This window comes from Balaenoptera acutorostrata, chromosome 14, assembly GCF_949987535.1.
Source record: "Balaenoptera acutorostrata chromosome 14, mBalAcu1.1, whole genome shotgun sequence".
Lineage (NCBI taxonomy): Eukaryota > Metazoa > Chordata > Mammalia > Artiodactyla > Balaenopteridae > Balaenoptera > Balaenoptera acutorostrata.
The window spans coordinates 75,167,990-75,194,558 of record NC_080077.1 but is presented as its reverse complement, the minus strand read 5'-3'; the positions used below and the strand labels follow the sequence as shown (position 1 = coordinate 75,194,558).

At 42.3% G+C, this 26,569-nt stretch overlaps 2 protein-coding genes across 10 annotated transcripts in view; one reads left to right on the top strand and one right to left on the bottom strand.

Annotated features, from left to right (window-relative positions):
* The window catches only part of DOP1A (DOP1 leucine zipper like protein A), a 114,172-nt gene extending 112,093 nt beyond the window's left edge, over positions 1-2,079 (top strand). For all 8 annotated transcript variants that reach the window (XM_057527571.1, XM_057527575.1, XM_057527572.1 and 5 more), the window contains one exon: positions 1,466-2,079. In XM_057527571.1, the coding sequence (XP_057383554.1) occupies positions 1,466-1,771 (306 nt within the window). In that variant the 3' untranslated portion in view covers positions 1,772-2,079. The remainder of the gene's footprint in view (positions 1-1,465) is intronic.
* PGM3 (phosphoglucomutase 3) overlaps positions 334-26,569 on the bottom strand; it is a 28,589-nt gene continuing 2,353 nt past the window's right edge. Inside the window, exons 2-14 of one of the 2 annotated variants that reach the window (XR_009005162.1) lie at positions 26,123-26,328; positions 24,059-24,243; positions 21,332-21,399; positions 14,703-14,836; positions 13,589-13,784; positions 11,989-12,146; positions 10,326-10,409; positions 7,686-7,784; positions 6,022-6,138; positions 4,972-5,094; positions 3,975-4,148; positions 2,221-2,945; positions 334-1,678 (exon numbers count right to left, since the gene is read on the bottom strand). Coding sequence is in view for 1 of the 2 variants with exons in the window: in XM_007165007.3 (XP_007165069.2) it covers positions 2,856-2,945; positions 3,975-4,148; positions 4,972-5,094; positions 6,022-6,138; positions 7,686-7,784; positions 10,326-10,409; positions 11,989-12,146; positions 13,589-13,784; positions 14,703-14,836; positions 21,332-21,399; positions 24,059-24,243; positions 26,123-26,326 (1,632 nt within the window). In the remaining variant the exon portion in view is untranslated. Of the gene's footprint in view, positions 1,679-2,220; positions 2,946-3,974; positions 4,149-4,971; positions 5,095-6,021; positions 6,139-7,685; positions 7,785-10,325; positions 10,410-11,988; positions 12,147-13,588; positions 13,785-14,702; positions 14,837-21,331; positions 21,400-24,058; positions 24,244-26,122; positions 26,329-26,569 lie in introns of those variants that run through there. The other variant, XM_007165007.3, reaches the window with a different exon arrangement.

Sequence of the window (26,569 nt, the reverse complement as noted above, 5' to 3'; positions counted from 1 at the left end):
ATAGTTTTCTTACATTTGAAAATCAGCTATGTAGAGGGTTCAAGCATATTACTCGTTGCCCTTCAGAGTAAATTCATTTCTGTAGACCATTTAATGACGATTGAATTGCACTTTGACTCAGGGGACTGAAGGTGGTGTGGGCATCAGTCCCGGACTGTCATTAAAGGCAGTGTTATTAGGTGAGAGAAAGGAAAGCAGTTTCGTACTAAGAAATAAACTAATGGCTGTTTTTTCTTTTTTTTTTTTTTTTCTTCCAAATTTGACCATAGATAAAGAACTAGATGATCTTTTTTTCTTGTTTGCTCCTGTAGACTTCTGAGAAAGGAAAATAGATTTAAAGCAGGATTTTATTTTAAAATAAGCAAACTTTATAAGCACACACAGGAAAATAAGCTGGATTTTGCATCTGTTTTCTCCACTAGGAAACTAGTGATATTAAAATATTAAGTAAACAATGAAAGTTTCTCAGCAACATCTCATCTTAGAAGGCAAACTCCATTTGTCAACAAATATGGCAGACAATAATTCTGCTTCCTAAGTCCCACTTGATAGTTTTTTCTATCTAGTTCATTGTTTGTTTTCATTATCTTTACTCAGTGTGTTTTCATATCTATGATTCTGCCCCAGTTCACACATCTTCAGTTCTCTCAGAACTTTCTCTAGATAGACTGATGTCTACAACTGTGTGTGTACAGTTTAGCTGGCTTCTCAAACTAGCTACTTGAAGTATGTAAATTGTTGTGTTTATTGCAGTTGACAAGAGTTTTCACATACATTCTCTTCATCGCCCCATCTTGTAAGTGAGGAACTGTTCTGTACTTGCCCAGGACACCCACAGTAAGCAAGTGGCAGAGCCGGGGCCCTGACCCTGGCGTTATTCTGACTCCAGGTCCAGCTTTGCTCCCATGTGGTTTAGCACAACACAGAAGCACGTGGCAGGGTCTCTCCTGAGAGTTCCTTTCCTTTCTCTGTGCTGATAGTAATGATTCACTGTGGACTGCTGCTGTCTGTGGCAAGTTTAAGCCATTTGGCCGCAAGGTAATTGACTGACTTACTAGTAGTGAAATGTATAAGACTCTCTGTCCCTTCTTCAGTCATTTTGACCTAGTCCTCAGCTACATTAGTGGGGATCCAGAAATCTGGGAGCTTTTTGAGTATATGCAAAGCACAACATGAACTTTTGGATTTGACAGTCCCTATGCAAAACTAATTCAGCTAATAACTAAGCTTACTTGTGCATTCAAGTTGGAAAATATTACTACAGTGTTAGACCCTCAATGTACAATTAATAATTGGCACCAGAAGGCCTCAGTCAGAAGCAAACGTTTTAGCAAGTCTGGAATGGAGACTTAATGTCATCATTTGTATTCATTTCTTAACTCTGTTTGCTGATGCTTATATTCTTTTAAGTTTTCTCACATACTGCATCGTCTGTTGGTAACAATCGCCTTTTTGTTTTCTGCAGAAAAATCCGGAGGAGGACAACTCAGGGAGAGCGCTGGGCTGGGAGCCGGGGCACTTGCTGCTCACCATCTGCACGGTGCGCAGCCTTGAGCAGCTCCTGCCGTTCTTCAACGTGCTCAGCCAAGTCTTCAACAGCAAAGTCACCAGCCGATGCGCAGGACACTCAGGGAGCCCCGTCCTCTACTCAAACGCCTTCCCCAACAAGGACATGAAGCTGGAAAACCACAAACCATTTTCCAGCAAAGCCAGGCAAAAAATAGAAGAGATGGTAGAAAAAGATTTTCTGGAAGGGGTGATAAAAACTTGAGCAACATAGTGGTTCCATTTAGTTTAAATGTAAATGTAATTATTTAAAACAAACATTGCTCTGAGTTGTATAGTTCCTTTTTTTTTTGTATGTAACGAAACACATTTCAGGTTGTATTTAATTTAAATATTTGTAAATAAGAACGAATGTCTGACTGTGGCCTGAATCAAGCTTAAATATTATGGGCGCGTATTGATTATGGTGCCTAAGAGAGATCTATATATACATAAATAGTCCATTATGGTCCATTGTTTTCCTGTCCTGAGTTGTCTTAAACCTGCCAAATACACACTGCACATTTTTTTTTCTATTGGTTTCAGGCTTGGTTTAATTTAGATTGGTTGAGGATTTTTTTTCTTTCCCTTATTAACCCACATTCTAGTATCAGAAAGGCGTCACTTCTCTGTCAGAGGCTTGGTAATGTATTACAACTCGTTTCTCCCACATACCTTCACTAAGAGGAGTAAAGAATAATTGAAGCCTGGGCCACACATCCCTGTAAGTGTAGCACGAGCATCTCAACCTCGGTACGGAGTAGAGGTGTGTTCAGCCTGCATAGTCACAACTCTGAATTCCTGGTGATGTTAACTGAGGAGAGGTAAGTCATCTAAGAATTGTTCTGGAGACTCTGCTGTGAAAAAATTGGTTATATTAAGTCTTCTCCAGCCTCCTCATTTGTATTAACAATGGCGAATATTAGTACTGCAAAACGACTGAGGTAACGACGACGGAAAAGACATCAAAAGGAATTGGTAATAAAGTTTAATTTTCTAGCAGCCTTCATGAATTTTTCCTTGCATATATTATAAAGTTAATGACTGAATCATATACTTAAGCTCCAATATTTTACATTAGTGTGACTGATATTAGAGGTAAATTTCAGTTTTTTAAAAAACTAAATTTAACAAGTATAAGAGCTTACCTATTTCTAAAGAATGAATAATCAGATCTAGAAATAATCCAGTAAGGTGCAGTCTAAACATTTATGATGATAAATGTGTTTGAACCTGTCACAATAATGGCAGTACTATTATCCTGTAAAAAGTTTTTAAAAATCTAGTTTCTAAAAATATAAAAATTGTCCTCAGAAACCTGGTTGAGGTCTTTCTCCAATCCCTCCAGCCAGCTGAAATACTGCCAAGCTCACTTCATATGCAAGGCTGTCCGCATTTTCCTGCAAATTACATGAAAGGATATTAGATGAGAAAGACACAGCATCTACCAGGTTACTTGCAACTTTAGGGGAGGGAGCTTTCTGATTTTGTTTCACTAACAAACATTCAAATGAGAACTTTTTTTCATCTTTCAGTAACAAATTACAAGACCCTCAGATAAATGGAAAACAAGTCACATTCTTCTAAATCAGGTAAGTTCCTAGTTAACTAATTTTATAAGCTGATTTGATTATCATGCTAAAGCTCTGAATAAATTCAATAGAACCTAGTCCTTAAAGGCAAGAAGGCCACAATCAATCAGCCTAAAGAGTAAGTAACTCTTAAGGCCCCATCCTCATCCACTAGGGATATTTATTCACTATATTCTGGGATGGCCTAAGCTTCTGCAAAAAAGCTACTGTATAAGTTAACGGTAAATATCTCCTTCTGAGAGCTATTTACCTAGTCACCCCACTCTAACTTCCTCAGCTGAGCAAACACTTTTAAAAAAGTCTTTGACCCTATCAAGAAAACAGAGGCACAGAGCAAGGCTGTCATTTAAAGGAAATACTTTGAAAAACAAATTGAAACCTCCGAGACAAAGATGAATTTCAAGCAGTATGGATGACGGTACCAGTTGATTTAGAAATGGACTTGAAATAACCAGCTATTTTCTTTCATAAAGCAACAGGATGTTTTTTAAATGAAGGAAAAAGGTTTAATCCACTTCAGGATGCATAAGCTTAACATGTGTCTAAGTATGGTTTAGTACACTAAGTATTTATTAGTTATTCATGCAGCAGTTAGAAATATGACACTTTCAGGAAATCTAGAATAAATTAAAAATATTTGGGGGAATTCTGTTCAACTGTGTAACTACTGATGAAAATAAGAACCTAAAAGGCTCCATAAATCTCAGACATTAGAGATTCCAACACCATTAAAATAGTTTTCTCTCCTGCTGCCTGCCCCCCACCTCCGCCTCCCGCCTCCTCCGCCTATGTTAGACTCTCACCACACATTCCTTCAATAGAATTGTCCCAGCTTACCTGCGAGTCCGCTTCTGCATAGACTCGGACTATGTCTTCTGTGCCAGAGGGCCGGACAAAAGCTCGAGAAAGCCTGTACTTCTTCACCAGCTCATTGATGGCCTCCTGGAGTCCTGGAGGTTTAACCGCTTGTCTTTCGGCATCTGTGGTGCTAATAACTTGCCTGTCTGCAACCTAAGCACAAGCATTTCACATTTGTTACCATATTACACTCCCTTTCAGAAGCTTACCCCATTCAACATAATTCCCACCAAAAGATTATGGCCATTTCATGTCAACAGGAACAGACCCACATTTCAGCTTATTGTACCACAAAGTGTACAGCACTGAGATTTCCAGACTGTATTATAGTTATTACTAAAATAATGGCCAGTAAGTACTGTATGACTTAGTCATTGATCAAATAATCTTAGGTATTTAAAAAAAGAGGGTCCTAAGAATCTCTGGAAAAAACTGATCTGAACAATCAGCCATTTCTGTGAGCTCTGGCTTCCATAGCTCTGTCTTTCAAAAATTCTGTTGGTGAATGTGTAATCTGGTATAAATCTGTATAGAAATCAACCAGCAATTTATCTGAAATGCCTTTAAAAAAAAATTCTCTCCCTTTCAGCCCACAGATTCTGTCAGCATCTAGCCTCTGGAAGTACTCTGTAAACCAAGAATAATGCAGAGGAAATATTTACAGTTGACTCAACAGGCTATCCAGGACTCGCTTCAAAATAATATTAGGGACATGGAGAGCACTTGTTGAAATCTGTTCTCTCTACACATGTATCTTTTAAATTTTTTATAATAAAATCTTTTTAAGTAATACATAACATCATTTATAGTAAAGTTGGAAACCAGATACTTCTAAATAACAATAGAATGGTTAAGAGCGATTCTGTAATTTTTAAAGATGTGAGAAAATAGTCTTTTCTATGCAATATCTATTTATAGAATGCAATTGTTTTAGTTAATTTTCGGAAAAGAAATAATTTTAAAATCTCGCTCACACCTTAACTTTGAGCTGTCTGTTTGGAAGATCTGTATAGAGGGCGTCCCACTGCTGTACGGTCAAGCCCTTCAGAGCCAAGATTGCCTCAATCACCAGCATGTCAGAAATAGCATCACCAGTTGCCTGCAAGATGCAGAAGCAGAATACAAGCAGAGCGCAGACATGAATGCTTCTGTCGTCTCAGAAAACCAATCGCCATGTCCTGGCTGCCCTCCCCCCCGCCCGCCGCCCCCAATGCAGATGATAACTGACGGGGTAAATACAAACTACGATGAGGGAAAGGTATCCATGGAAGACAGCAGTAACAGGTCTGCCAAGAATACTGAAACGAGCCTGCCTTTAATCTTCCTGCTCATCTGTAAAGCGTAACTAACTCTTAAGGTTCCAGCATTAACAAACAAACAAACACTGAATGACTCAAAATTTTACTTACAACTAGATCCCTTTTGAGATGCTATGCCATGATGATGGAAGGCCTCATGCATGGTAAAGTGGAGAAATAGGAGCTTTGGTGGTAAGACACACCTAAAGCTGGATCCATACTCTGCCACTGAGTCGCTCTAAGTAAGTCTTTGTTTCTTCATTTATAAAACAGGAATTACAGTGACCCCCCTCCCTCTGTTACTGCAATACACAGTGAGGCATGGAAAGTGCCCAATATGTGCAGGACCCTCAAATATTAGTTCTGTTGCTTTCCGCTGGCCTACACTTTGCTCTTCCATTGCCATATTCTCCACTCCAATCCCAATAATCTGACCCACATATGTGCCTTGTCAGAGACTATTTTTCCTGAATTCCCTTGAGAAGGCTGGTTTCAAAACATGCTTAGATACATTTAGTAGCTGAATCTGTTGACTCCAGCTATAAGCTACTCATTACTTGAAAATTTGAAGCACATAAACATTGTCACTACATTTCAGTATAAATCTAAATTGTTGCAAGGAACCTGCCACAACTTCTCCACTTTGATGTTTTATACAGCACATTATTCTGTCCACCTTCTGAATAATGTAGAAGTAACCAAGAGTCCACCACCCCCTCAGTTCTGACCTGGTTAAACAAGTCAATCACATTTTCAAGCATCTTAGCAGCTTTCCTTTTCTTATCTTCTTCCAATTCTTTTGCTAGTTGTTTTATCTTCATTTCAGCAGCTTTACTAAACAGAACCTACAATCAAAGCATAACAAAAATCACAAAACACTATCCATGCCCCAGCCTTAAGTACCATCATCCCAACTAAACTGCTTTTGAAACTCTCAATGAATCTGGAGAAACTGAGGGAAAAATGGCAGCCTTAGAATGTATGAAATCAGTATACTACCAAATCAGAATTCAGACGAGATTACAAGGCGGGGGGAGTTCCTTTATGGATTATAAAATTGGGTTATCAAAATATAAAGATTACAAATAAAATATCACATTGGCAAAGGTGAATGCGCATGGCGAGTTTATGACGTTGCCCTCAGCCAGCTAAGCCAGTTCTGGGTAACCAGGGCTCCTTAAGCCTTATCTGTATCCATTTTACTTTGAAGAATATAACTCATTGCAATTAGTACAGTTTTCTTGTCCTAAATTTTTAAGGACATAAACTAAGCAAAAGTAGAAAAGAGGTTCATCTTATATATTACATTATAGTAAACAGTGCCATGGATATTTAGTATGATAAACATCATGTTGCTCAGGATTCCTGCCATTTTGAATTGCCTTGCCCATGCATGACTTCAGTGCCTTTGGAGGCCCAATACTAAAGAGGAATAGCTACACTACATTCAGCCACTTGATGACTGATATACAAAGTCTGTCGGTAAACGAAGATGAACACTGGTCACTTGTTTTGTGGGACCACGGCCATTTCCGTTCATTTACCCTCCACCAGGAGATCTGAGCTGATGCGACAGACCTTACGGCCTGTGAAGACTGAAATATTTACTGTCTGTCTATCTATTCAAAATCATTTACCAACCCCTGCATTAGATCGCTGAAGTTATATTTTAATTGCATTTTCTAGGAACTCATTTTTCTTCTCATATTCATGGCCTCTAGAAGCCAATTTTGAATTAATGAAAATTATTTGACCTAGATAACATTTTCTGTTAGCCACTTCAAATCCATTTATGAAATGAGGCTAGGTATAAAAAACATTTAATAAAGAAAAATTCTGAACGTTATGAATATGCTAAAGACCTATTAATATACGTTAAAATAGTGAATGTTACGATACGTGAATTATATCTCGAACTTTTTTAAACATTTTTCTCTGCTAAGAGCCATAAAAAACTTTATATAATGCCAATTCTAATTACTTTAAACTCATTTCTAGTTGCTAGTAACTTAATTCTCAACCTTTCCAACACTTTTCAATTCACCATAGCTACTGAACTTTCCTTTTGCCACGTATGGCCAGTTGAAGGAAAATATTTTAAAAGGGATGTATAGACCATCTGGTTGTAGGAAAATTAAGAACTGCATGTTTCTGAAGAAACTGTATTATAGGAACAAATTAGTATTATCTCTTCACACTCAAAGGAAGGTCATTACAACCTAAAAGAGCTATAGTTTCACAGAACATAAGAATATATTAACTAAATCTTATTCTATCACCATCCCAATCATTTCAGCGAAGTGGAGTATTACCTATTACTACCCGATACAGAATCCCATCACTGACGAGAAGTGCCAGCTAAAGCCAGATGTCGCCGCTTACGAGAACTTACTGTGCCGTGCCCGTTTGCTTCAAAATAAACTCCGACGTCAAACTCCTGAGCCTTGCGATGCAGGTGTTTTACACCAGTCTTAGTACAATAGACAGGTACCTGTAACACACGTTTAAAGGAACAGCAGCAGTTATTCAATCAGCAAACATTCACCGTGTACCTAGCATCCCAGGGAATGTAGCTTCCGGAGCTCAGTCTAGCGAGGAAGACAGCTAAGCGACTGACATACTAAGCGCTAAGTGTCACTGCGGGCGAGTGGCTGCACTGTAGAGGCGCACAGCCGGGAGAAAAGCAGGGCGAGAGTGAGAGGTCCCTTATAAGATAACGAAAGATCCCAAGTTGGGGAGTGACACGATACAACTGTTTCAGAAAGCTCCGTGTAGCTACAGTGTGGAGAACGGCTTAGAGCAGGGGTCTGCAAGCTTTTACTATAAAGAGCCAGATAACTAATATTTCAGGCTTTGCGGGCCACGTGGTCTCTGTCACAGTCGCTCGATTCTGCCACTGTAGTGCGAAAGCAGCCACAGACCATACGAAAACAAACGAGCACGGCTGTATTTCAATAACACTAGAAACAGCTGGCCAGCTGGACGTCGCCCACAGGCCACTGTCTGCTAAGCCCTGGCTCAGGTTAGGTGGTTTCTAGGGCTAATCCCAGTAAGAAATCACGGTGGTTGGAAGAGCAACAGTGGGTAGCAAAAGTCTCGGATGGATCTGCGAGACAAGCATGGCTAAGGAAAGACGGCAGCAAAACTGCAAAAGAGAGCAAGCTCAAATAAGCCTGGCATTTAATGGGATTTAGTAGACCTCAGGAATGGCTAGGGCTGAAAATATTTAATCCATAAGAGAATGTGTTGAGAAGGAATAGCTACTGATGTTGTTTCTTCAACAGGGCATTTTTACTATAAGAAATTTTTGAGACAGAAATTAAAATACTAAAATAACCCAAACACTGAGAATCCCTATGAAAGGCAGGCAACTGGGCCCCAGATGGAGTCCCTTGAGTAAGTTTACTGTGACCATATATTTAAATCCGGGCACAAACTAGCAGCCTCCAGATGTGTTTTACTTGGCCTACCCACTATTTCTTTTAAATTCTGAATCAGCTGCCAAGACTTAAAAGACAGGAAATTCACACAACAATTCAGATTTTCAGCTTCTCCTGAAGACTTTGCCCGGAGCGGGCAGCAGCTGGCCTGGGCACACCTTCCTACTCCTTGCCCGCCTGCTGGCTTCGTTCACTTCCCCTATCCAGATCCTAAAGGAATCTGACTTTGTCACTCCTGCTTTAACAAGAATAGAATGGCCACAAAAACTACTAAAATGCAGACATGTGAAAATGGATACACAAATGTCGGAAAATATTACACTAGCCAGGGAAAAAAAGAATAAAGGCAAAAAGACCCAATTTGGGCCCTGCAGCCTCTAACTCTTAAAGCGGGTGGCATGGTACAGAGGATAGTCACCTACCTGGTGGATGCTGGGGAAAAATTAGAAACAAAATCTCCCACCAACCCAGACAACATCTCCACAGAAGAAGAGTAAGACAAGTTGTATTACTGAATAAGCATTAAGCCAAACTGTGATGCACATCTCAGGCAATCTGCTAAGAGACGGCGAAGACAGAAAGAAATTCCACCCTTCTGCAGAGCTAAAGATAACTAGTGACCAAGATCTCTCCTCAACCGAACATGAGGGAGGCTCCTTTGAGCCTGAATAGGTCCTGTCCTTGGCCGTGTCTGCAAGAGCCCAATTTTATCAAGAATCTTTTGCTAAATCACTTTAGCCAGAATCCCCTACCCTCAATATCTGACCAAAGTCCCTACCCGGTACCATCTGATCACCCAGGCCTGCCTTCAGCAAAACGCCTGTTAGGTTGGTTTAGCCAGAATCCCCCCTGGCCGCCCCCGTTCCTCTTCGTACTTTCCCATCCACCAACCCCTCCCTCACATCTTATTCCTTGGCTACAAAATCCCCACTTTTCCTTGCTGTGTTAGGAGTTGAGCCCCGTCTCTCTTCCCCGCTACAAAACCCCATGGCGATATATCTATTGAATAAGCCTACTTCTTCGGAAGATGTCACAGTACCTTTTGTCACACGGAGTTTGTCCTAAATCTACCTGATAACTGGAGTGGCCACTGGTGTTAGCTAACTGCCCTTCTGCAAAGGAATAGTACAACTTCTCATATCTCTCTGTCAAGGAGACAGGTGTCTGGCTCTAAGTGGTAACTAGGTGAAACTCTCAGGAGGCTGAGACATGGGATGCTGTCTTCCTTGATGTTTATATTTCAAAGAGGTGACTCCAGGCCCTTATGGAAAACACTTCTGAACTGGAAAACTGGCCTATTTCGCCTAAAAAGGTTGATATTCATTCCAAAAGGACAGAGAAGAAAAATTGTAAGTTTTCTAAAAGAAATACTCTCAGAAAAAGGAGGGAGGAAAGTCTCTTTCCCTTTTTGCATTAGGGACCATTTAACTTTTTCTTATTTTTGATTTCTGTTTATCCTTAAGTAGACGACAGCTCTGCTTCGTGCACTTCAACCTGTTTATTTTTGTGAGGGCATTATTTTCCTCACAGAAGCGTCTTACAATAGAAGATAATGATGAAGAAGCTACCAGAAAATGGAAATGTTTCAATACCTTCATAACTTCTTCCAGGTACCGTGTTGAACTTCCATTGGCATATGCAGTTTGTACGACACCGAGACTCAAACTGTCTCCAATCTAGACAAAAACAAGGACAATTACCTTGCCATCAAAAGTAAAGACCCTACAAAAGCAAACCTATAATCAGAGTTCTAAAGGATGACAAAATTATCAGCCAGTTCAGCTGTGCCTTAGTTTTATGCAATAAATGACTCACCAAAAATTTACATGTATGCCAGAAAAAAAGCTAAAATACTTTTGAGCATTATTTAAAGCAATTCTACAAGGAATCCTTTTTTTTTTTTAAATCACCTGATTTCGTTTATATTACTCCACGGTTTATGTTAGGATTCACCCTTAGTGTTGTATATTCTGCGGACTTGGACAAATGTATAAGGACATGTTTCCATCTTCACAGTATCACATAGAGTATTTTCAGCCCTAAAACTCCTCGTGCTCCACCTGTTCATCCCTCAGCATCCACTTCCCCCCAGCCCCTTGCAACCACTGATCTTTTAACTGTCTCCACGGTCTTTGTGGGATTTGTTTTTGCAGAATATCATATAGGTGGACTCATACTAAAATACACAGCCTTCTCAGATTGGCTTCCTTCACTTAGTAACATGCGTTCAAATTTCCTCCACGTCTTTTCATGGCTTGATACATCTTTTTTTTTTTTTTCCTTCACTGCTGAATAATATTCCAAGGTCTGGATGGACCACAGTTTATTTGCCTATGAAGGACATCTTGTTTGCTAAGGAATCCTTTTCAAAGAAACCTGTGGTTTCTTGATCTCTTTCTCTTTCGTTTTTAGTAAAAGTATACACTGAATTCCTAAAGTACACATTTTCCCGATTGTGATAATTATCATTACATTTTATACTTAAAGCTAACCTGAGATTTCCAAAAGAGCATAACAAAATAAATCTCACGTTACTAAGCTTATAATCATAGTAAATAAATCCCTCAGAGGAGGAGATTTGCTATTTAAACTTGAGGCTCTGGGGAATGATGTTCGTGGAACCCTCATTAAAATATCAGTTATGAAGAAACCAAAACTTTGTAAAGCTGCAAATCATGAAACTTTTTGCCAGTATAAAAAAGAAAAGACTGGGCTTCCCTGGTGGCGCAGTGGTTATGAATCTGCCTGCCAATGCAGGGGACATGGGTTTGAGCTCTGGTCTGGGAAGATCCCACATGCCTCGGAGCAACTAAACCCACGCGCCACAACTACTGAGCCTGCGCTCTAGAGCCCGCGAGCCACAACTACTGAGCCCTCGTGCCAAAACTACTGAAGCCCGCGTGCCTAGAGCCTGTGCTCTGCACGCAACAAGAGAAGCCACTGCAATGAGAAGCCCGCGCACTGCAATGAAGAGGAGCCCCCGCTCGCCGCAACTAGAGGAAGCCCCGCGCACAGCAACGAAGACCCAATGCAGCCAAAATAAATAAAATAAATTAAAAAAAAAAAGAAGACAAGACTACTCTCTTCAGGTTTCAAACCAGAGCCCCAGTGTTGAAATGACTGGAATGACCACTTCTCCGTGTGTTTTCTGGCCACTTCCCATGATTGTGCCTCGGACATTCAAATGACTGCCTAATACAGAACAATCTCCCCAGTGAGTCTTGCTTGAAAGGGCAGTCCGTCCCCGCACCGTACCTCCAACAGGGGTTCCTTAAGGAAACTGCTAATGAGTGCTGCTATCTTGTCTCCGTCCACGAGATGAAACTGACCCTCTGCATCATGGTAGTAGTAAACTATTCTGTCTGCATCTCCATCGAAGGAACAGCATCTTTCATTGGACTTCATTTCGATTCCTGCCACACAGAATAATTCAAAATGAATAATTCAAACTAATTGAAGAATTCAAAATAATTCAAATAATTCAAATTTCTTCAGTCTAAGAAAGGGGGATAAAACTCAGTGTAAAAAGTTTTCAGTTTTTCTCTCACACCAGTTACAAGGGAAAATTCTTTTGGTTTAAGTATTGATCATAAGTGACCTTCTGTGTTACATGGAAGCATGTCCACTATGACTCTTCAAGAGGTGTTTAAAATTATCCTTCCAGGGCTTAAGCAAAATTAAACATGTGCTAGGCAAACAGAGCCTGTCCTCAAGATTTACAAAAATCAAATGTCAGTTGAACAAAGTTTCTCCCAATTTGTAAACTGAAGCCCACTTGAAAGGAATAAATGTCTTTATAACTGCAGATACAGAACCATTACTATCCTTACATGATCGAGCAGAGGGTACAATCAAATATAAATAACTGGAGTGTTTTGTCAATGAGGAGAATCCTGATCATTTCTCCTGTCTGAAGCGCTACATAAACATACCTAATTGTTTCTGTACCTGAATGGAGATAATAGCTTCAAAATCAAGGGAAGAGGATCCATTTAAATGGAAAGAAAACAACATAAAAATAATTATCCTTCCAAACAAAAACCAATGTCTTAAGCTTTAAATAGTATACAGGTTTACTGTATACAGGGCAAATTCTTTCACAGCTAAGTGAAAAAAAGAGCATTCAAAATCTATCTAAGCTGAAACCCGATATGATACTAAAATAAAATTCCATTTTACAAGCCAGAGGTTTGGCAATACAGATTCCCACATAGTGTTTTGAAAGCTACAGGTATTGAATTGAATGCAATTTCCCTAGTACCACAATGTCCTTTCTCATATAAAAAATAATCGGCAGTAGATGAGGTATGTGCTTGAATCCTGAAAAAAGTGATTTTTATTTGTTAACACCATCAATAACAAGAAACACTGGTCATTAAGAGCAAAGAATTATAACCTGTGAGAGACCAATGGCTTGTGTAACTTGTGTAAAGTTACTGAAACCCCAACAGCTGTGTCACATCAATTAGACAATGTGGCTGTTCCTTTGCCATGACAGCAGCGGATGGACAAACCCACCCCAGACCTACAGAGACTGAAACGCTGGGACAGAGCCCAGGAATCTGTGTGCGGACCAGCCCTGCAGGTGATTCTGATGCCTGCTAAAGCTTGAGACCACGGCTCTAGAATCCCACTTTGATTGCTTTCTCCACCAGATTTCCTGCGCCCGGTGAGGAGTCCTGTGACTCTCAGGCAGAGAGCAGCCTGTGCTCCATGTGGCACCGAAGAGCGGGAAGAGGCCCGGATGTATAACAGCGGCAGGGCCGGGACCAGCTGCATGACTCTTACTCACCTGGCCAGCTCTGTTTGTGAGACTGGTTTCAGGGAGAGCGCGAAAAACACATCTTTCACGTACCCTGTGGAGGTTTCTGGTGACTTTTCACAAAGTCAGCCCCACATAAATGATTGAGCTTCCCTTTGGTCCCATCGTTAAACAGCTGAACTGACAGCCCCTGGGAGAAGTAGTGTTTCATTTCTCTCAGCTTCAGGGCCCCTATGCCGTTCGCACAGTCAACCTTAAGTGTTCTTTGGTCATCTCCACTGCAGAAAGTCTGAAAAGGAAAAGACATACGCAAGAAAAATTTCAAGTTGTAAAAGTGAAGCATGGCATACATATGTATATATAAACATCTTCCATTATTTCAGTTAACTCGTCTGCTTTAACCCAGGAAACAAAAGGGTACACACATTCAGATGAAAACTGTAAAACACCAAAGTAAAATGTTAAAACACCTTTTTTCGGACACAGACACTGGAACACTTTCACTGACTGAATAAATGATGGAAATGAAGCTTTATTAGAATTTAGCCTCCATTAAGCAAGGTCTCTCACAATATTATAGTCTGTATTACACGGCAGGCATTCAAATACGGGCATGAGTACACAGACGAATGAGCAGTCATAGCATCCGTCATCTCCTCAGAGCGTATCACACCACCGGGCACGTCTGCCTTCTTTCCTGTCAGCCTCCTCTCCTACCCATCCCCACCCCAGAATGTAAGTTCTATGAGAGCAAAGGCTTGGGTTTGGTTAACTATGCCTGACAATGACATACACTCGATATTTGCTGATCAAATGAATTACACCCCTCAAACCTCGTTCAGGTTTAGGAAGCTAATTCACCTCGAAGAAAGGCTTTCTCAACAGTAGGTGCCTCAAGTATGACGCCAACAGCACCTACAGTAACTCTAAGACCAAATTCCTCTGAACAAACACAATGATAACCGCAAGGACACCACTCTTCTCCCCCAGTGAGCTCAGAACATACTACATGCCTTGCCGAGTAAATGTCAACACAGATTAGCAGGATACAAGGCCCAGACCTTGCAGAGCCCTAAAAAGAAAAAGGAGACACGCCACATTTTTGGAAGAGGAGGAGGGGTAACAAATATCTAATTAAAGTAAATTGTTCAACTGGTGTTATTTTGGTCATCTGCTTAAACTCTAACCACATTCAAGAGACTTTCACCTGTTTGGTAAGTTCCACAAAGGCTGTGGAGAGTTTCTGGTAGTAACCTTCTATGGTTGCCTTTCCATACCGGCCGCTGGTATTTCGGCAGTACACCATGTAGTGCAGCTGGGGCGTCGTCAACAAGCCATAATCTGTCACAGAAATACAAAAAGCAATTTACCACATTCCTTAAGAAGGAAGAAAAGTTTAGGACTCACACTGTGTGAATTTCAGGGTGACAAATCCTCTTCAAAAAAAGACATCTCAGAATACAAGAAACACTAACTTTGAAAACTATCCAGAAATATGCATAAACATCCACTGAAATCATTATAACTACATGTCACACTGTGACATCATGCTTTATAATAAGAAATATACATTTGGTCTCTGTCCCCACTTCTGGCACAGCCTCTAAACCCTCGGAACCTCCTTAACAATAAAGGTGTCTTCTGTTATGTTAATGAGGTGACTTTTGGACAGCCCTTAGAAACTAGGATGGGGGCTGGCTGCCAGGGAACCAACCACAGGATTAGAGAACTGGAACTTTCAGTCCTCCCCACCCTCCTCCCCATCTCCTCCCTAACTCCAGGGAGGGGAGGACGGAGCAGCAAGAGATTGAGTTGTAAATCAACTATACTCCAATATAAACACCAATGGCCAGCGATCTAATCAGTGACGCCTATGTAACGAGGCCTCCATAAAAACCCTGAAGGATGGGGTTCCAGGTTTGGTGAGCAAGAGGAGATTGGGGAGAGTGGCCTGCCCAGAGAGCACGGACACTCCACACCCCTTCCCATGTAACTCTCTACCATCTGGCTGTTCCTGGGTTATACCCTTTATCATAAACTTGTAATCTAGTAAGTAAAATATTTCCTTCTATGAGCCTACCTAAGCAAATTAATCGACCCCAAGGAGAGGGCTGTCAGAAGCCCAAGTGATAAATAAATTAATTAATTAATTAATTTAAAAAAGCAGCCCAGGTGACTGGCATCTGAAGGGGGGAAGGGCAAGGCTTGTGGCACTGAGCCCTTAACCTGTGGGACGTGACCCTAATTCCAGGTAGATAGTGTCAGAATTAACTGGTGGTGGAAAAGGCACACATTGGACACATACTTGGTTCTAAAAAAAATATGAACTACTACTGATAGCAAAAACCAATCATTTAGTATAGACGGGTAGCAGTGTAAAAATAGAGCAACGTAGAAAAGTGATAACTGAGTTCTATTTCCAGTAACATTACAAACTATGTAATTCAGATGAACCCGCCTCCCGAAAACAACCAAAAATGCTGAATAGAAAAATCTCTTTTTATTACAGTACCAACATTACAAAGGAATTAGGCCAAAATTTACATGAACAGAGAACTCCAGGATGTGAGCTAAGGGAAGCCAGTTTTGCTCTGAGGACATTCCTCTAAACAGGAAGTTGAGCAATGGTTCTCAGTGCAAACAGTCCATGCTGGTCTAAGACGTGCAACTGAGGGAACAGGCTCTCATGAGGCTGAAGCCCCAAAGGACTATTCTTCAAACCATAATTCGAAAAGATACAAGCACCCCAATGTTCACTGCAGCACTATTTACAATAGCCAAGACATGGAAGCAACCTAAATGTCCATCGACAGAGGAGTGGATAAAGAAGATGTGGTACATATAGACAATGGAATACTACTCGGCCATAAAAAAGAATGAAACAATGCCATTTGCAGCAACGTGGATGGACCTGGAGATCATCATACTAAATGATTAAGTCAGACAGAGAAAAACAAATATCATATGATATCACTTACATGTGGAATCTAAAACAGAAAAAACAAATGAGGGGCTTCCCTGGTGGCGCAGTGGTTGAGAATCTGCCTGCCAATGCAGGGGACACGGGTTCGAGCCCTGGTCTGGGAGGATCCCACATGCCGTGGAGCAACTGGGCCCGTGAGCCACAATTACTGAGCCTGTGCGTCTGGAGCCTGTGCTCTGCAACGAGAGAGGCCGCGATAGTGAGAGGCCCGCGCACCGCGATGAAGAGTGGCCCCCGCTTGCCACAGCTGGAGAAAGCCCTGGCACAGAAACGAAGACCCAACACAGCCATAAATAAAATAAATAAATAAAATTTAAAAAACAAACAAAAAAACGAATGAACTTATTTACAAAACAGAATAGACTCACAGACTTAGAAAACAAACTTATGGTTCCCAAAGGGGAAACGTGGCGGGGAGGGGTAAATTAGGAGTTTGGGATTAACATACACATACTATTCAATACTATATATAAAGCAGATAATCAAAAAGGACCTACTGTATAGCACAGGGAACTCTACTCAATATTCTGTAATAACCTACGTGGGAAAAGAATCTGAAAAAGAATGGATATATGTATACGTGTAACTGAATAACTTTGCTGTGTACCTGAAACTAACACAACATTGTAAATCAACTATACTCCAATATAAAATAAAAATTAAATTAAAAATAAAACCACAAAGGACTACTCTTCAGTGCAAGAGTGAGTGAGAAGTGCATCAGCCCCCAGGGCCTACTCCCCAGAAAGCTGTCTTGACGCTGAGCAGAGCAGAGGGGGAAGCCCACCCCAAACAGCTGTCACCACAAGCACAGGCCTCCCACGGACACCCAGTTCAAATTCACGTAAACACGGGATCCAGAAGAGCCCTGGCATCAAAGAACCTTGTCACCCACCAGCCAGGTAGTACCCCCAGGCCCCAGCAGAAGCAAACACTAAACTCAGCCAGGGAAATACACCTTTATCATAAACCGCAAAAATGTCCCACAAATAATTTTCCCAGAAAACAAACAGCTTATAGTCAAAAACAGCTAAACACACAAGAAAGGCACCATAAGCACGAAGCAAGAGAACAGCAAAAGTGGACCAGGATCCAATAAATATTCCGTGACGAAATCCCTCAATGTTCTTCAAAGTCAAGCACAAGACTTTGGACTGGAAGCAAGAAGTCACTTTAAGTTCTTGAGCCCTGCAGTTAGGTAACAGAAACGGTATTTTGTGAAGGCAACTTTGGCTCCGGTATAAGGATTAGGTGAGAGGAGGTGGAAAAGCTCAAAAAAAGTGAGTAAGAGCTTAGACTAGCTTAATGGAAGTGTGTAAGGAGAGAAAAACCATATTCCAAAGACACATACTGAAGGATGAAACAAAAGGATTTTGTGACCGATATCAAAATTACCAAATAAACATTTACTAAATGACTATTATAGACAGTTACTCAGTAAAAAGCATCACTACCTATTCCACGGAACAACCCAGAAACCTAGAAGCCATTCTTCACAGCTCTAGCCTCACCACATAGTCACAAAATCCTTTGAATTCATTACTAATTCCACCTTTTTCCATTTCTCTCACTAGCATCAGTCTTGCACGAACTACTGCACAGTCCCCTCCCTCTCTCCCCCTCCCTCTCTCCTCCTTCTCTCCCCCCACCTCTCTCCCTCTCTCCCCCCTCCCTCTTTCCCCACTCCCTCTCTCCCACCTCTCTCCCTCTCTCCCCCCTCCCTCTTTCCCCACTCCCTCTCTCCCACCTCTCCCTCTCTACCCCCCTCCCTCTCTCCCCCTCCCTCTCTCCCCTCCCTCTCCCTCTCTCCCATCCTCTCCCACCTCTCTCCCTCTCTCCCCCCTCTCCCCCTCTCCCCCTCCCTCTCTCCCATCCTCTCCCCCCACCTCTCTCCCTCTCTCCCTCTCCCCCTCCCTCTCCCCCCTCTCTCCCCCCTCTCTCCCCCCTCCTGCTCTCTCTCCCCCCTCCCTCTCTCTCCCCCCTCCCTCTCTCTCTCCCCCCCTCTCTCCCCCCTCCTGCTCTCTCTCCCCCCCTCCCTCTCTCTCCCCCTCTCCCCCCTCCTGCTCTCTCTCCCCCCTCCCTCTCTCTCCCCCTCTCCCCCCTCCTGCTCTCTCTCCCCCCCTCCCTCTCTCTCCCCCCTCCCTCTCTCTCTCCCCCCTCCCTCTCTCTCCCCCCTCCCTCTCTCTCCCCCCCTCTCCCCCTCCCTCTCTCCCCCCTCTCTCTCCCCCCCTCCCTCCCTCTCCCCCCCTCCCCCCACAACAGCTAAAGGGACTTAAAGTGAAAATGTGATCCTATCCTCTGGCATAAAGCCCTTCAACAGAGTCCCGCTGCATTTGGAGTAAAGCCCCAACTCTCACCAGGACCTGCAAGGCTTGGAGGGACTTGGCCCGGCTTACCTCCCTGACCCACCTTCTACTCGCTCCCCCCGCCTCTCTGCGCTGCAGCCACATTAACCGCCGTTCATTTCCTGAAACACACCAACTTGAGGAGAGAACTGAGCAAAAGGTTTAAAGAAAAGAAAAAGAAATCACTCTCAAATTTTCCTAGATTAAAATCCTAGAAAAGTGACGGTTCTAGAGATAGAATGACAGGACTGGAAAGGCCAACCATTCTGGGGATGACAGAAAGAACACAGTTTGGGGCAGGGTGAGACATCACTCAGACCAACGCTTTCAAACCTCAGGCCAAGCCTGTCAACAGGTCATGGAACCTATTTAGTAGGCCCAGCCACCATTTCTGCATTTTTTTAACGAAACAGATGAACACATGTCATTGAGTATGGGTAAGTACAGTTCACTGAAACTTTCATTTCAGTCATACACACAAGCACAGTAGAGACATGTCATGACACAAAATCGGTTTCTTACTGTAGGTTGTGATACGCAGAGAAACAGACTCCTGGAGGGCTGTATGTAGCAGGTAGTCAAAAATGGCTGATCAACTGATGAGCGAATGAATAAAAGAACATATGCAGCTGGAGCTATGGCAGTGAAGACACTCATTCAGAAATGAGGCAGAAAGAAAGCGAGAAGTGAGGAATGCCACATTAGGAGAGACACAAGAGGAGCCCGTGGACAAGACCAGTACACAACAGTGGCCAAGGAGGTAGAAGTTAAAGAAAGGGAGAGGTCACAGTGTGGACTGTTGATGTTATTTCAGTTGATGTCTCTTCACAGACATCAACGGAAATAAAAACTTTAAAATATAAATTCTGAGAGTTACTCTTAGATCACAGACCCCTTTGAGTATCTGACAAAAGCTATGAGCCCTCTCCCTAGAAAAGCGCACGTGCAGGTAACACAGCACGCTGTATCCAGAGGCCCACAGGATCCCTGCAGCTTGACCAAACACTCCCCGGGAAGCCCGGGCCCCACGTCAATTCCCGCTTTATAGCAGATTAGTGTCGGGGGAGATATTTCCCTGCAGAGGCAAGGACGAGGCTCACCGGCTTAGTAACGGAGGCTTAGTAGGCTTAGTAATGATGAGAAAAGCAAACAGAGAAGCAAACCAGGTGAGTCCCGGAAGAGGCCAGGTTAACCGGGAATGAGGGAACACACAGGAGGTTGAGGGGATCAGGAGAAGGTATTTTAAATGAGGGAGATCTGACACCAGGAAGATTCACCTCCAAGCACAGTGGAGTCACTGCATTCACATGGTGCACAACCTACGTGAGAAGAGGATTCCAGCCTGTTTTGTGGCATTCAATTCTTCTTCAGTTGATACAATAGGAAAAACCACCTGTCACAACTTCAAATCATGATTACAAGTAGGTCAAAGATATTTTCCATCATTATTTGACCTGTTGACAGCTGACTCCACACGTGATCAGCTATTCAGGAATACCCGATATTGACAAAAACTCCCCGGAGTGAACATCTTCAAGTTACCTCAGGGCTTATTTTTTTTTTTTGGTAAACATTTTTAAAAATTTATTTACTTATTTATTTTTGGTTGTGTTGGGTCTTCGTTGCTGCGAGGGGGCTTTCTCTCATTGTGGCGAGCAGGGGCTACTCTTCGTTGCGGTGTGCAGGTTTCTCATTGTGGTGGCTTCCCTCATCGCGGAGCATGGGCTCTAGGCACGTGGGCTTCAGTAGTTGTGGCACACAGGCTCAGTAGTTGTGGCTCATGGGCTCTAGAGCGCAGGCTCAGTAGTTGTGGCGCACGGGCTTAGTTGCTCCGCGGCACGTGGGATCCTCCTGGACCAGGGCTCGAACCCATGTCCCCCTGCATCGGCAGGCAGATTCTTAACCACTGCATCACCAGGGAAGTCCCCTCAGGGGTTTTTATATCAGGAAATTCAGCCTTATAAAGGAAGCTGTCTAAGATCAGCCTTGCCTACATATTATCTCCTACAAGTAAAATATAATACGCAAGCCCAGAAAATTTTTTTTAACTTAAAAAGCTAGTAGTTTAGAGCTTCCCTGGTGGCACAGTTGTTGAGAACCTGCCTGCCGATGCAGAGGACATGGGTTCGAGCCCTAGTCTGGGAAGATCCCACATGCCGCGGAGCGACTAGGCCCGTGAGCCACAACTACTGAGCCTGCGCTCCACAACAAGAGAGGCCACGACAGTGAGAGGCCCGTGCACCGCGATGAAGAGTGGCCCCCGCTTGCTGCAACTGAAGAAAGCCCTCACACAGAAACGAAGACCCCAACACAGCCAAAAATAAATAAATAAATAAATAAATAATATTTTTTTTTTTAAAAAAAGCTAGTAGTTTATATCTAGGAGTCCATTTTTTTTTTAACTTTATCTGTAGCTTCAAACTTTTCTAAATTAAATAGATATTTATTTTGCAATTTTTTAAAAAAACTTTTTTAAAGATTAATTTACAAGTCAGGATAAATACATACCATGGAATTGACCTCCTAAAACAGTCACACCATCTATTACAGACTGTGAAAGTTTCTCACTGCTGGGCCTAGGAAAGAAAAGGAAGAAAATATTACACCCCATCCCGAGACCAACTGAGCTGCTAGTTCTGAAAGCAAATGCAGAAATTCTGTGCTACCAGTTTCAGAATAACAAGTCCATTGTATTCGAACTAAATGAAACCTGCCAAGCCTGAAAACTCTGAAAAGATAATACGGGTAAAGCGTAAGCATTTTCCATTAAGCCTTTCACAATATATTTCTTGGAAAGAGTTTGGCTTTAAAATGCATTTAGGAAATAAAGGATACACTAATTAACCTACCCAAATACCTTTTCAAGTTTCACTGTAACAACACATACGCTGAGAACAGTAACAATAAATATTGAAACCACAGAGCGTGCGTAACCCAGGGCTGGGTATTAAACCACCAAGCGTACAGAATCTAGTTTTCATTCTAAAAAGTCAGAATAAATTATTTTTCTATCTATCTGAAAATAAGATATGTAAGATATATGACTGCCTTGTAGAAAAAGATGTTCTATATCATTTAAACTAGGTAATAGGTTAAGAGGCAAATACTGGGTTGGCCAAAAAGTGCCTTCGGTATTCGAGTAAAAATAAGAGACACATTCTTCATTTTCACCAAGAACTTTATTGAACAACGTAATCACCCTTTTGTTCCACTACCTTCTGCCATTTTTCAGGCAACTTCATAATTCCACTTTTCCAAAACTTTTTATCTTTTTGAGTAAAGAACTGTTCCAGGTACCTTTTACAGTCTTCCAAGGACCTGAAATTTTTTCCATTAAGAGAATCTTGTAAAGACTGAAATAAATGGAAATCCGAAGGTGCAATGTCTGGTGAATACGGCGGATGAATTAGAACTTCCCAGCCAAGCTGTAACAGGTTTTGCCTGGTCATCAAAAGAAACATGCGGCCTTGCGGCATCCTGATGGAAGATTATGCATCTTCTCTTGACTAATTCCGGACGCTTTTCATCGAGTGCCGCCTTCAGTTGGTCTAACTGGCAGCAGTACTTGCTGGAATTAATCATTTGGTTTTCTGGAAGGAGCCCATAATAGAGGACTCCCTTCCAATTCCACCCTATACACAACGTCACCTTCTTTGGATGAAGACCGGCCTTTGGTGTGGTTGGTGGTGGTTCATTTCGCTTGCCCCACAATCTCTTCCGTTCCACATTATTGTACAGTATCCACTTTTCATTGCCCATCACAATTTCTTTTAAAAACAGAACGCTTTCATTACGTGTAAGTAGAGAATCACATGTGGAAATATGGTCAAGAAGTTTTTTTTCACTTAGCTTACGTGGAACCCAAACCTCAAAGCAGTTTACATAACCAAGCTGGTGCAAATGGTTTTCAGTGCTTGATTTGGATATTCTGAGTATGTCGGCAATCTCCCGCATGGTATAACAATGATTGTTCTCAATTAACGTCTCAATTTGATCACTATCAGCTTCAGCTGGTCTACCCGACCATGGAGCATCATCCAGCGAGAAATCTCCAACACAAAACTTTGCAAACCACTTCTGACACGTTCGATCAGTCACAGCACCTTCTCCATACACTGCACAAGTCTTTTTTTGCGTTTCGGTTGCATTTTTACCTTCCTTGAAATAATAGAGCATAATATGCCGAAAATGTTGCTTTTTTTCTTCCATCTTCAATATTAAAATGGCTACACAAAAATTCACCAATTTTGCTAAGTCTTTTTTTAAATGCACGCTGATATGACAGCTGTCACATACAATCTAACAAAACTGTTTCGAGTGAAGTTTAAGACAACTAAGAGCTACTAGAGCCATCTTACGGAAAAAAACGAATGAACCTTTTGGCCAACCCAATACATGTGCAAGACTACTGTGAGATAATAATTTGCTTCAGAACATAAGTCACTTGGCTATTCTGCTACCTATAAATCCACAAACAATGGTATTTGGAAGTCCCTCTGGTAACACACTAAGGGTAAAACACCAGTCTAAGCCATTCGGAGACCGAGTAGAAATTTCCTTTAGAAAGAATCTCTGGCTAAAACCAGATCTTATGCAAAAGAGAATGCTTCTGTTCCAAAGTACACTTTTAATCTAACATTTTACAATAACACCTTTTTGTAGAGCTGCCAAACGTGACAAATGCGTAGAAATAATATAGATGGTTAATGCTTTCCAATGAACTCCAGCAAGGGAAAAATGATCTATGAACCAACAATAACACAGGTTATAAAGTAAATCTCTAAAAATAATGACTTACAATCACATGTTCTTACTCTATGGGGGAAAAACGTAAACCCACAGAAGTAAAGGGATGGGAGACATTTGCTAAGTGCTTCGCTTGTGCCAGGAAACAGGTGTGTTGCATGTATTACTTCATGTAATCCTCAGGAAGGACTGCATGATGTAGGCTCATCATCAACGTTGTACAGGTGAGCAAAGGTAAGCTCCAAAAGGTTAAGTGACCTACTCAACCCATACAGTAAGTGTGAGAGTTGGGGGGGGCTCAGACTCCAAAGCCCAAGCTGCAGTGGTCACTGAGCTCCTACATCCTTACTGAAAAGACCAGGACGTGGAGAAGCCTCTCAGGGCAGTTCCACTTTACTCGACTCTTTTGATTTGTCCTGGGTGCTAAAACAGATGCAACCATCTACGTGGTGTTCCCAGGCAGCTTTCACCAGTAGCTCCGATGGGCACCTGGTATCTCTACCGATCACCACGAAGGCATCTTGGTGCAGGTTCACAGCCGCTTTCTCGCCGATGTCCACCAACACTCTCGGCAAATCTGGTTCCTCAGCGTTTGCCAAACAGGTAGCGTGCTCCTCCCAGGATTGTGCCAACATCTCACCCAAAGGGTCAACCAACTTTACACCATTGTCTTCCTTGAAAGAAAAACAAATAATAAGCCATCGGCGCAAAGTCGTGAGGGTGAGTGAGGAAGTAAACCCAAGCTGCTTTCCCCCCAACAAAAGACAGTGTTGGCCGGGCAGTTTCACTGGTGACCACTACTGAAGGCCAGGCGCTGCACTAGGTGTTGTACACACATCACCTCAGTAAATCCTCACAACACACGTTATCTATCTAACTAATAATCCTATGGCTACTCCAGTCTTACTTGGAGAAAACTGAGATTCAGAGCAAGTAATCTGCTTACGTTCATACGGCTAGTGTCAGTTCTGATATTAAAACATCAAGTCCATCTGACTCGTAAATCCAACAGCCACGGTGCCATACTAGCTGTTTTAAAAGGCTGTCATCTGAGCATTCACCATCAATTAACTGATGAGGCACAACTGCAGCAGACCCAGGACCCCTGGAGATCCTTCCCGCTATGGCTGCACTCAAAGAACACACTGGCCAGCGTGTCAACCAGTGGGTGGTACAGAAGCTGAAAACTGACGCCCAATTCTGGTCTGCTCAAATTTCTGGAGAGAAATAAAGTGTAGTTCAGAGTGAATGTCAAAGGAAGGAAATAGCTCAGAATTGTTTTAAGCGGTGCTTCTGAAATTAACAATAAATGTGGGGTTCTGTCTAGAAAGCATTAAGCAATTAAGGTGATTTAGCCATGTAGACACTTACACCTTCAGAGTGATCCACATTTAGAAGCTGAATAAGCAACATCCTCTTGTTTTGGGGTGGGAAGGGAGGAGGTTACAATCCTTCACTAACCCACAGAGCCTTAACTTGCTGCTGATTTAGCTACGAAGGCAAAAGTCTCGTGCCCGAGCAACCGAACAGAAGCGTATTATTGAAGCCACGTATTAGTCATAGGCCAGTACAGAATATGACGGTTAGGCCTTCCCTGGTGGCGCAGTGGTTGGGAGTCCGCCTGCCAATGCAGGGGACGCAGGTTCGAGCCCTGGTCTGGGGGGATCCCGCATGCCGTGGAGCAGCTAAGCCCCTGCGCCACAACTGCTGAGCCTGCGCTCTGGAGCCCGCGAGCCACAACTACTGAGTCCACGTGCTGCAACTGCTGAGGCCCGCGTGCCTGGAGCCCGTGCTCCACAGCGGGAGAGGCCACCGTGGTGAGAGGCCCGCGCACCGCGGCGAGGAGTGGCCCCCACTCGCCGCAGCTGGAGAGGGCCCGCGTGCAGCAACGAAGACCCAACGCAGCCAAATAAATAAATTAAATTAATAAATAAAATTAATAATAAAAAAATTTAAAAAGTTAAAAAATAAAAAAAAATTTAAAAAAAGAATATATTGGTTAAATTGTGTCAAGAAACTTAATTGTCGTAAACACTAGACCCATCAGGCCTCATCAGTCTTCTGCCCAGTGCTCACCTTTGGATCCCTGGAGCCACGTGTTTGGCTGTTCACTCAGAACGGGAAACTATTCCCTAGCTATAGAAAAGCTGTGTGAAAATTTTCAAACTGTGCTAAGTCTTCTCAAATATTTGCCCTCTCCCCTCCCCCAGCTTGCCTCCAATCTCTTTAATCTCTGCTAAATTAACAGAGGCAACACTTTTTATTACTGATGCTGTCTCAATACAACTAACTTGGAAGGACGTTCTGTTACTTCTCAATATGGACACGCTCCAAAAAAATGACCATCTCATTTCACTCTCTCCACACCCTTTAAAGAGTCATGAGCTAAATGAACACTTGTTAAGAAAAGAGTTGTTTCAAAAGTAAAGGCATATAGCAATGAGAAGGCACATTCCTAGAATGAGAATTTGTACTTTGGGTCAAAGTGCTCAGAAACTAAGGTTTGGTCTTGCAAATAAACGTTCTGCTGTATCGGAGCACTAAATGCATTACCTCAGGATTGTGTGATGCTGTTACCATGACTCCTATAGTAGATTTGGTCTGTTTTGACCTCAGGACAGCTAATAATCCCATTCGAAACATGACATGATCAAGATGTTCTGCTTTCGTTCGAAATCCAGCAGTCCCATATTGAAGAGTGAGTCCATCAGGCTTGGCATGTAATGCTGACTGCTTTGTAACAGCATCTAAATCCATGTCTACAAAATTAAGGAAAGTTTTTCAGGCATAAGAAATCTTTCAAGGACCATCTGGTTCAAAAACTGCCATCCCAAACTAACAGATCTGCCTCATTCTGAACCTCCCCCCAAAAATCCTATGTTTGAGAGAGGAAAAAAATGGTAGAATAAGTCCCGGAGGTTAGCATTACCTGTATTGTTCACTTCAGGACAGAAATGAGACTGTCCCCAACAATTCCTGGACCCAAGGCAAACTTAAAAT